At 31.8% G+C, this 11,560-nt stretch overlaps 1 protein-coding gene across 1 annotated transcript; it reads right to left on the minus strand.

Annotated features, from left to right (window-relative positions):
• Window positions 1-8,623, minus strand: LOC111312080 (ammonium transporter 2-like). The gene is made up of 4 exons (XM_022912059.2): window positions 7,790-8,623; window positions 7,415-7,700; window positions 7,193-7,296; window positions 1-623 (listed from the first exon to the last, which is right to left on the minus strand). Exons 1-4 carry the CDS (start codon window positions 8,432-8,434, stop codon window positions 189-191), a joined length of 1,470 nt encoding a protein of 489 aa, XP_022767794.2. The 5' UTR covers window positions 8,435-8,623; the 3' UTR covers window positions 1-188.
• Between the last annotated feature and the right edge of the window lie 2,937 nt (window positions 8,624-11,560).

Here is an 11,560-nt window from a genome sequence, read left to right on the forward strand (position 1 = left end):
TGAGATCAAAACAGAAACAATCCCCTTTGCAGGGTACTTTAATACTAGCAGACCACACTGGCAATGGTCTCCATTCTCAAAATTCAAGAAGCCAGGAGCTTGGGACCTCTACTTCTGATAAAGCAATCTCACACCAAGAAAATCATATTTAAAGCAAATATTTCTATTTTATTCATGTTTGCATGTAGCTACAGACTGATGGTTACTCCTCTTGCACCATTCACATAAGGTGAAGGCGCTGTCATCCCTGAGTATGGAGGCGTATGCCAACCGTGCTTTCTTGGGTCATATTTTTCTCCATCACCCCAAAGAGCATAAGCTTCTTCCCCATGGACGGCATCATCTCCAATCTCAAGCTGGTTATCGGGCATCCTTAATGGTATGTACAGCCTTATTACTAGAAGAATTATTGTTGTGGACGCTACATTCCAAGCAATAACAAACAAGGCTGCTACCATTTGCTTCAAGAATTGCACTCCTCCATTGCCACCATAAAATGCACCCCTTGTGTCGATTGGTAGTATGAGCCTGCAGAGGTCTGGCTCTGCCAATAGCCCAGTGAGGAGGCCGCCCAACAGGCCAGCCACAGCATGCGTGTGAAATACACCAAGAGTATCATCTACCTGCAGTCAAATAAAAGCACAAAATAGTTAAGTTCATATTTCAAAACATACGAAAAAACAGTACTAGTATTTCAGAAGAATTTTAGGCCTTGATTATTCCATCGAAAACATCCCAGTAAATTTGGATGACCTCAACATTGTGGTATGAAATTAATTATTCAACTAGAATTCATTTTGTTACAAGCCTTGTACCAATGGTTATTTGTATTTATGTACCAAATTGAATTGGCAATTCTTGTTTGGACTAAGCAATTTTTTTAAAAATAAAACAAAAGGATAGCTCTATCTTCTGAATTTATTAAAGGAAGAATTAACAGGGATTTCAAACGTGGGAAATAGACAAAGTAAAAGATCAAATCTCACTTAACAGGAAACTCCAATGGGATCTTTTAATCAAGGGTGGACGTCAATATTTTTATATAGGGTCTTTTTTTTTTAACCCGTAGATAATGGTCAAGAATTCTCAGCTCTGGCAATTCAAGAATCAAGATTGGAAACATGATTACAAATGCTCATAAGTCATAAATTCCATCACTGAACGTGACTGGGTGTTAAATTTCCAAAAAGTGGAGCGAACCTGATCGTTTTCTTTCGACAAACGATGAATTTAAGCAAAGAGAAAATGTTAGGAAAATGGGTCTAGTCTCATGTAATTGGGTTTGGATTAATCAAAAGTCATAGATTTTGATCTTTTTTCTTACATAGAGACCTAACTACTTAATAAAATGAGATGGGGTTGTTTTAAGGTGGTGAACCAAGAAAATAAAAATGAGGTGAGGTTGTTTTAAGGTGGTGAACCAAGAAAAGAAAGAAGAAAACCTAAATAAATAGAGAGAAAAGGGAAAAGGAAGAGTTGGTAGAACGAAAATCGATCCGTAGTCTGATTAAGCTGAAATTTTGTCAATAGGTTTATGATTCAAAGTTTTACATTATGAACGGTAAAGATTGGGTTTGAAGCTTTATAGGAATAAATTCATTGTGTATTTGTTGAGTCACCTATTTGGTGAGATTTCTTCAATTGTCTCTTTCTAATTGTTGATTAGCTCTAGTTTTAGCTAGATAAGAACTTTGTATATTTATTATTTGATAGTGAAAATTTTTTTGATGTTTCGTGATTTTTTTTCTCTACACTGGAGGGTTTTTCACGTAAATCTTGATGTATTTTATTTTTCCTGCATTATTGATTATTGATTGTTGTCTATTGTTGTGGGTTTATTGCGATATATTGCTTCTGCGCTATTGTGTTTATTGCTTCAGGCCCAACAAGTGGTATCAGAGCGAAGGTTATTTTGAGACAACGATACAAAAGTAACCCAAGATAGAAGTAAATTTTGTTTGAAATCATGAAAAGTGATACAAGTTCTATGATAAAATTAATAGCATCAAATTATTCAATTTGAAAGCCTATGATAGAAGATCATTTATACTGTAAAGATTTGTATGAGCTAATATTGGGTGATTCGACTAAAGTAGCAGATATAAAAGATGAAAATTAAAAAAAAGTTAGGCTGAAAGACGCTGGCTATAATTAGAAAATGGGTTGATATCAACATATTTCATTATGTAGCGCAGGAGGTAGATGCCCACATTATTTGAGAAAAATTGACAGCATTGTATGAGAAAAAAACAAGTATGAATAAAGTTATATTTGTTAAAAAGCTTGTAACTTTATAGTACAGGGATGGACGATCTATTACAGAGTACTTGAGTGATTTTCAAGATATATTTAATCGGATGACTACTGTGGAGCTTAAGATGGATAATAAAATAAAGATATTATTTCTTTTGGGTTCATTGCTAGACAACTGAAATACTCTAGTTGTGACTGTTCTTAATTTAGCTCCTAATTATAAGATGACATTGGAGATGGTAAAAGATAATATGCTTAATGAAGAAGCAAGGCGAAAAGATATAGACCCTAAGAATCAAGCTTTGGTCACAGAGAACAAGGGTAAAAACATCAATAGAGGTCAGAACTCAAAATGTTATAGTAAGTCTAAACATAGATTCAAGTCCAAAGATAAAATGAAGTGTTTTCATTATGGTGAAGTAGGTTATATAAAACGATACTATAAAATCTTGAAGCAAGAGCAGAAAGATGAGAAAGGCAAGAGTTTAGATGATGGTAATATTACAGTAGTGAATTGAGATAGTGATTCAGTTACTTTGATTTATACACAAGGTGATTGTAATCATGTTGGTGATCCTGGCATTAAGTGGATAGTTGACACAAGAGCGATATATCATTGTGTTCTTAAGAGATAGTTGTTTACAACTTACAAAGTATGAGACTTTGGTTACATCAAGATGAAAAACAAGAATGTGTCACAGATTGTTAGGACTGGTGATATTATTGTATAAACTAGTATAGGCTACATGTTGACTTTAAGGGATGCCAAACACATTTCAGATATGAGAATGAACTTGCTTGCTATTAATATCCTTGATAAAGAGGGATATGAGAGTCGACAAAAAAATACGCAGTGAAAGCTTCTCAAAGGATTTATGGTAGTTGCAAGGGAAAATTATGCTACACAATATATAAGACATAGATGCAATTGAACAACAACTAAATAAATACCATTGAGGATGATGCTTTAGCAAACTTGTGGCATAAAAGGTTGGTACACATGAGTGAAAAATGGTTACAAGTTTTGGTAAGGCAGTATCTCATTCTCTTGACTAAAAGTGTGTCTCTCGATTCATGTGATCATTGTTTGTTTGATAAGCATCATGGAGTTTTTTTTTTATAAAAGTTCTTAAAGAAAAGAAAATAGATTGGAATTAATTTATTTTGACATATGTGATCCTATTGAAGTTGAGTCATTAGGTGATAACAGGTATTTTGTTACTTTTATTGATGATGCTTCACGTAAGACTTAAGTGTATATATTGAAAAATAAAAGCCAGGTATTATAGTATTTTAAAAAATTTCATGCCATGGTGAAAATGATGATAGGGTTACCCTTGAAGTGTATTTGGACTGATAATGATAGGGAATATACATTCAAAGACTTTGAAGAGTACTGTTTAAAGCATGGGATCGGGCATAAGATGATAGAACCTTGAACACTACAACATAATGGTGTATCTAAAAGGATGAACTACACCATTATAGAAAAGTTAGATGCATGTTGAGGATGACAAAATTACGAAAGCCATTCTAGGGTGAAACAGTCAACACAGCTTGTTATTTACTTAATAGATCACCGTTAGTTCCTTTAGGCTTTGACATTCCAGAAAGAGTGTGGATAGAGAAAGATGCTTTATACTCTTACTTGAAAGTTTTCATATATAAAGCATTCATGTATGTATCAAAAGAATAGAGGTCAAAGCTTGATAGTAAACCTACACAGTGTGTGTTTATAGGATATAGTGATGAGAAATTTGGCTATAGGGTATAAGATCCAGTGAAGAGAAAGATAATCGAAAGTAAAAATGTGATCTTTTATGAAGAAAAAACTATAGTAGACCTTGAAAAAAATGAGAAAACTACACGAGTTACTATTAAGTGTAATGTTTCAATACTGACAAGAGTTCTATAAGAAAAAGTCACAGATGGTGAAAATGAGTAAGAAACAGAACTTGAAGATATGAATGAGCCAGTCATAATTAGTGATGAGCCAGATATAATCAATTTTGGGCAAGAGGAGCAATCTTTTCCACTAGAGAGTGTTGAGCAAGATGAGCTACCTTTGGCATTAAGTGATGTAGAGTCTTAGCTTAGAAGATCTACTAGAGAGCATAGGCCATCTATCAGGTATCCAAGTTTAGATTTTATATTAGTTACCAGTGAAGGAAAGTCAGAGAGCTTTTAAGATGTGCAAGCTACTCCAGATAGACAGTACTAGTTAAAAGCAATGAAAAAAAAATAAAGTCATTGCAAAAAAATAGTACTTATGATCTTGTTAAATTTTTGAAAGGGAAGAGGCCATTGAAAAATAAATGTGCGTTTAAATTGAAAAAAGATGGTGACAAACTAGTAAGGTACAAAGCTCGATTGGTGGTGAAAAGTTTTCTAAAAAATTGAGCATCAATTTTGATGAGATCTTTTCTCTAGTTGTAAAGATGAGTTTCATTTGAGTGATACTGGGATTAGCAACTAGTTTGAATCTTGAGCTTGAGCAATTTGATGTCAAGACTTCATTCTTGTATGGTGACTTGCAGGAGGACAGTTATATGAATCAGCCTAAGGGTTTTGAAGTAAAAGGGAAAGAGCACTTAGTTTACAAATTGAAAAAAAGTTTGTATGGCTTAAAACAAGCTCCGCGATAGTGGTACAAAAAGTTTGATTCTTTTATGGTGAACCACAGCTATAAAAGAACGGCAATGAATCCTTGTGTGTATATCAAAAAATTTTTTAATGGTAACTTCATTATTCTCTTATTATATGTTGATGATATGTTGATTGTATGACAAAATGCTGGTATGGTTTACAGGTTGAAAGAACAATTGTCTAAGTCCTTTGATATGAATGATTTAGGTCTAGTAAAGTAAATTCTTGGTATGAACATTATCCGGGATAGGAGAGCTGAAAACTTATAGTTGTCACAAGAAAAGTATGTTGAATGGGTGCTTGTAGATTCAACATGCAACATACTAAATTAGTTAGCATTCGACTTGCCAACTATTTTCATCTGAGTAAAAAATCTTGTCCGGTGTCTAAGAAAGAGCAACTAGCTAAGTCTAGTATTTTTTATTCTTCTGTAATCGGTTCTTTAATGTATCTTATGATTTGTACATGGCCAGACATTACTAATGCAGTTGGTATAGTGAGTAGATTTCTTTCTAATCTGAGAAAGGTTTACTAGGAAGCAGTGAAATGATTTTTAGATATTTGGGGGCACCTTAAAAATGTGTTTGAGTTATGGAGTTTCACAACTAGTTCTAGAAAGGTTTACTGATGTTGGCATGACAGGTGATCTTGATGGTAAGAAATCTACTTCAGGGTATTTGTTCACTTTTGCAAGAGGAGTTGTGTCATAGCAATCTAAGTTGTAGAAGATGTTGCTTTCTCAACTACAGAGGCTAAGTATATTGCAGCAACCAAAGCAGGTAAAGAAATGCTTTGGATGAAATGTTTTCTTCTTGAATTGAGGTTGAATTAGAAATAGTATGTAGTGCTTTATGATAGCTAGAGTGCTTTAAATTTGAGTATGAATGTCATGTACCATGCTAAAACAAAGCACATTAATGTTAGATATCACTGGTTACGTTCAGTGATTGAAGAACAATAAATGTTGTAGAAGAAAGTCCATACTTATGAGAATTTAACAAATATGTTGACTAAGACACTTCTTAAGGAGAAGCTTAAGCTCTACAATAATTTAGTCAGAATGGGTTTTTTGGCCATGGTAAGTTTCAAATAAAACTGCTATGTTGATAAATATCCTTCAAATAGGGCTGGAGGGAGAGATTGTTAGGAAATGAGATCCAGCCCCATGTAATTGGGTTTGGATTAATCAAAGGCCATAGGCTTTGGTTTTTCTTTTTACACAGATCTTTAGCTACTTAATAAAATGATATGAGACTGTTTTAATATGGTGTCACAAATCAAGAAAAGAAAGAAAAAAAGCTAAAAAAATAGAGAAAAAAGAGAGAAGGGAGAGTTGGTAGAACGGAAGTCGATCATGGTCCGATTGAGTTGAAATTTTATCAGCAGATTTATGATTCAAAATTCTACATTTTGAACGGTAAAGATCAGGTTTGAAGCTCTCTAAGAATAAATCCAGTGTATATTTATTGAGTCACCTAGTTGGTGAGATTTATCCAATTGTCTCTCTTTAGTTATTGATTAGCTCTAGTTTTAGCTAGAAAAGCACTTTGTATATTCATTATTTGATAGTAAAAATTTTTCTAGTAGTCCTTAATTTTTTTTTTACATTGAAGAGCTTTTCACGTAAATCTTAATGTGCTTTATTTTTTTTTGTATTATTAATTATTGATTATTATATATTATTGTAAGTTTATTATGATATATTACTTTGACATTGTTATATTTATTGTTTCAAGCATAATGGAAAAGACAGGAAAGACAACGAGCATCAGAATTAATGAATTATGTATTAGCTAGCTGGTGGTTCATATTTTACATGGGATTAAAAATGAACTCATTAATCAGCTTAAACCTCTTTTATACGGATGACCAACAGCAAAGGAGAATTCATACACCAATCATTTTAGCAATTAACTCGTACTAGCATCTTTTTGACAAAAAGTGAAGCCTAATTGATGGTCAAGCATGCAGGTTTGCAAGTTGAGGAGACGGTTGGTTCAGAATTTGATCTTCTAGCCTGGTATGTGGCCTGGCCACAAACTTAAACCTTAGGCATCCTAAAGTCAATGACTTCGGACATTTTGCCACTAGTGCTCTTAAAATCACCTACCTATCCTTCTAGACCATCTAATGTTTTGGGGGTCAAACTTTATACACATTCAATGTGGAAAAAGTGATGAGAAAAATCAAACTAAGCCAACTGTTAGTCAAGCCTCAAATCTAGAATGGGAGCCACGCACTTACCAAAACAGAAGAAACAAAAAAAGAGGACAAAAGTTGTACGGTCACGCACCTTTTGTAGCCAACTGCATTTCTTGTGAAGGATCATCATGGATACCCATGGAATACTGCCAGAAAGCATTCCCATAATTATAGCAGCCCATGATTGCACCAAGCCTGGAACAAAACAAAAAGTTTGAAGTTCTAAATTGGATTGATTGCTGCAAAATTGCCCTATAATTCTCCAAATTCTCGTTTTCTTTTTTTTACTTTCTTTTTTTGTTAAATTACGAACCTGCTCCTGGAGTGATGCAAACAAGCCCTGTCATCATTCCCTGAACAGCTCCAATTACGGAAGGCTTCCCAAAGAACACAACATCAAGAGATGTCCAGACAAGAAGGCTTGTTGCTGCACAAACATTTGTGTTGAGTACTGCTATTGAAGAGTTAATATTTGCAGCATATGGTGCTCCTCCATTGAACCCTGACCATCCCATCCACAACAACCCTGCACCGGCAAGCATAAGCAAAACATTGTTTGGTGGAAACCTTTCTCTGTCGCTCTTTAGCCTTGGTCCAACCTGTGTCATATTGTATATAATTGTAAGAACACAGGTATGAAACTATAAACCTTGAAATTTGATAATAAAAGAACGGTGATTTATGTTACCCAGTATGCGGCTGTGAGACCGGCGATCCCAGAGGAGAGGTGAATAACGTATCCGCCAGAGTAATCAATGACACCCCAGTGATAGAGAAAGCCTCCACCCCAGAGACTAAAAGCTCCAACAGTATAGGAGAATATAAGCCATAGAGGCACAAAAGCCATCCAGGCCTTAATATTCATGCGGCCAAGAACAGAACCGGCGAGCAAAATAAGAGTAATAGCAGCAAAAGTGAATTGAAAATATACAAGCGAAGCCATTGGATAAAAAGGTTCGGTGGTCTCATAGTCACCATCGGTGACCCTGTGCGTACTCTCTGGGACCTTGGCTCGGCCAACAAGGTAATTTTGGCCTAAAGCCGGTGCACCCTTACCCCAAAAAGGGAGGAGTTCGTCACCAAAGGCCATGCGGTAGCATAAAAGGACCCAACAAATAAGGACTGCAGCAAAGGCATAAAGAGCCATAAAGGCTGAATTCACTGCCCATTTCTTCTTGACAATACTCGCGTAGAGGATCACAAGCGCAGGCATGCTTTGAATCCCTACCAGAGTCGATGCTGTTATTTGCCATGCATTGTCTCCTTTGTTTAGCCATGGGGGTACTGCCGGGGCAATCTCGTGTTTTGTATAGGCTATCTGAACGACATCCATGGCCAAACTTAGCACCGGCTGCGCAGAGTTGACTCAGAAGCATGCACCTGGGGCAATATCTTTGTTAAATGAACTGCTCTTAAGTCTTATATATGTGTTAGGTGGGTAGAAGAAAGTGAGAATGAATTTTGGAGTAACATTCTTTTCCTTATTTTAACATAAAAACTACTTAATTCTTTTTGGTAATTTCTTTGGAAGGTTCGTTGTGAAGAATGAAGGGCTTTTTGTTTTTTTTTTGGGTGATTAAAATTAGACTTTTCCCAAGTTGAAAATAGTGATTTGCGAGAAGGGTCTCCGTCTTTAAACCCACACGTTTTCGCCCTGAAACCGTAGCGAAATTGCTAAACTTGGTCGGTCAATGCATGTGATATACAGTATACCAGAACAAGGGGAACATATATATATATATATATTTATATGATAGTTTGACATGAGATTCTTGGAATCTTTAAACCTTTAAATGATGCTATTGTAATCTACTCAAGCGAAGAAAATAGGTCTACATGGTATCATGTTTACATCGAAATTGTAGGCAAGAAACTGTGTTCAAGTTCGATTGTTTCATAGAGCAATTGTTTATGAGCGAATGAGATGTAAGCATAATTATTCGATTTTTATGTGATAATTAAAATATCATAGTCAAACAAATACTTGTTTCGCAAGCGAAGGCAAAATATTCATAAAAGGGGGATCGAAAACAATGAATCACTACTATTTTACTTACTTGTTATAGTGGGTTTTAAGAGCAAACTTTTTTATTTAAATAAGTTTTAATTTGTTAAAAATATTATCTATCAAAATTTTTTTGAAAACATTATATTAGTTTGCAAATTTTAATATATGTTACTATCAATATAATTATATTTTGTTAATAACAATTCTATCAATAATGATAGTTTTATTAATAAAAAAAGCTAAAATAAAAAAGTAAAAATATTGAAAGTGATTATTTATAAACCATATAATTTATATCATGAACATACTTACTAATTGATATATTTTTATGTTTTAAAAATATTTATTTTTATTAATAATTAATATTTCTATTATACAAAATGTATTAATTATTGTTTACATTATCAAATTATTCATTTGCATCATACTTTGTTCACATTTTTTAAATGATTAGATAAAGTATATTATATTTGTATCATTATATACATCAATATTATTTGAAGTTCACTCTTTTTTTTTTCTTTTATCACATTGTAATTATCAATATATATATTTTTAAATATTTTGATTTCTTAGTACCATTGTCTTCTTAGACTTACCACTCACTCTAACTCTAATCCTAAACGGATGGAAATTGCTTTACTTTAGGTTTTTAAATTTTAATGTTAAACAATAAAAATTGCATTATGGCTTACGGACTAGAAAGACTGATTAGGAGGGTTTTTTGGCCACATATTGATTAGGAGTTTAGACGATTAGAAATTTAGATTGTTTGAATTTTTTTTTATTGTATAAATAACTTAGTTTCATTGGATATTTGGTTTAAATAGCAAAAAGAGTGTGTTTCTTTTAATTGTTTGGGTTCGAATCTGTTGGTAGATTGTGAAAAAAAGTATTTTTTCATGAATTTATTAAGTTCAACGTACTTTAATTTGCTTGAATCTATCCAAAAAACGGATGTATTGAACAAAATCTAAAAATTTTTGTAAAAAAAAAAAAAAAATAGGCCATTGTAATTGATTAATTTTTGGATTGAATTAAGTGAAATTAAGGTTAAATGAAATAACTAACAGTTAAAGGCATATTAAATAAAATTAGATTAGTATAAATATAATGATACAAAATTCACGGGACCAAGATATAAATTAATGGGAGCCAAGTTATAATTCTAAATTGATGGAGAGCCAAGCTTCTAGATTAATCCAAAGTAAATAATGATGAATTTTGACGTTCAAATTTAAGGAGGTCAAAGTAATATTTTATAATAATTTTTTAAAAATATATCAAATTTATTAATAATAAAAAATAAATATAAATATAAAATAATAAAACATAAAATTATAAGTATGCTAATATATATATATATATATATATAAAACAAAATAGATATATTAAACAATTGATTTCACGATTTTTAATTATAAATCATTAAAATATTTTTTATAAAATAAATTTATTAATATTTTTTTAAAATATTAATACATTATTTTATCATATTTACTATTTAAAGTATTAAAGTGAAAAATTTACAAAAATATATTTTTTAAATAAAACATTAAATTTTAAAACAATAAAGTAAAGACTTTGATATGATAAATTGAAACCTTCTAATTTTTTCCGTAGTATTGTTACATTATGAAAAATGAAAAAGTATTTAAATTAATCATATTAATTATTCTGACATGTAACAATTTTCAAATAAAATGAGCATGTATACAGTAAAAAATTTATTAAAAAAATCACAATTGAATATTTGTTAAGTCGATTTTAGTTTTTATAATATTTGCATATATGTTAAACATTTTTGAAAATATAATGTTAGACAAATTTATTCATTTTAAATCGAAAATCATTTATAATAAGTAAACACAAATTAAAGAATTGTAATTTTTTTTTGAAATTAAGAGTTGTAATATTTAGATAAAAATAATTTTTGTAACTATATATTTAATATAAATACATAAAGAATAATATATGTCACAACATATAGATCAGTGACCTATCGCTAGACATACATTTTAGGAGACGCTACCAATCATTTTTGTTTAGGTCTGATTGGTCATCTAATTAAATCTATTCCGTTTTAAAGAAAAATTTTAAGTTTGACTCAGGTATCTTTAAAAGGTAGTTTCAATGTCTATGAAACCAAAACTAAGTTCGAGAGTACGATTATATGTGAGAAAGGTTATAACACCTTCACAATGTCCATCAAAGGATGGTACCGACTTTATTCCGTAGTATCTATTAAGCCTTTGAAAAAACTTGCCAGATAATTAATTATTAAAAATTATTCTTAATTGACTCCAATACTTTTTGTAAAAAATTAAGAGAATTTTCTCACCTAAAAAATATACAAGCAAATTATTGTTTCTCTTGTAGAGGCTCCATCATCGGATTATTTAACATTTAAAAAAATTTCAAGAAAAAATTAATACTTTTATTTTTCCTAAG

The sequence above is a fragment of the Durio zibethinus genome, chromosome 1 (genome assembly GCF_047325235.1).
Source record: "Durio zibethinus cultivar Kanyao isolate XHJ-2024 chromosome 1, ASM4732523v1, whole genome shotgun sequence".
Taxonomy (NCBI): domain Eukaryota; kingdom Viridiplantae; phylum Streptophyta; class Magnoliopsida; order Malvales; family Malvaceae; genus Durio; species Durio zibethinus.

Coding starts and splice junctions, on each gene's coding strand:
- LOC111312080 (XM_022912059.2), bottom strand. CDS start 8,434: ATGGATGTCGTTCAGATAGCCTATACAAAACACGAGATTGCCCCGGCA. Junction 7,701..7,789: donor GTCTCACAGCCGCATACTGG/GTAACATAAATC, acceptor AATATGACACAG/GTTGGACCAAGGCTAAAGAG. Junction 624..7,192: donor AATGCAGTTGGCTACAAAAG/GTGCGTGACCGT, acceptor ATTTGACTGCAG/GTAGATGATACTCTTGGTGT.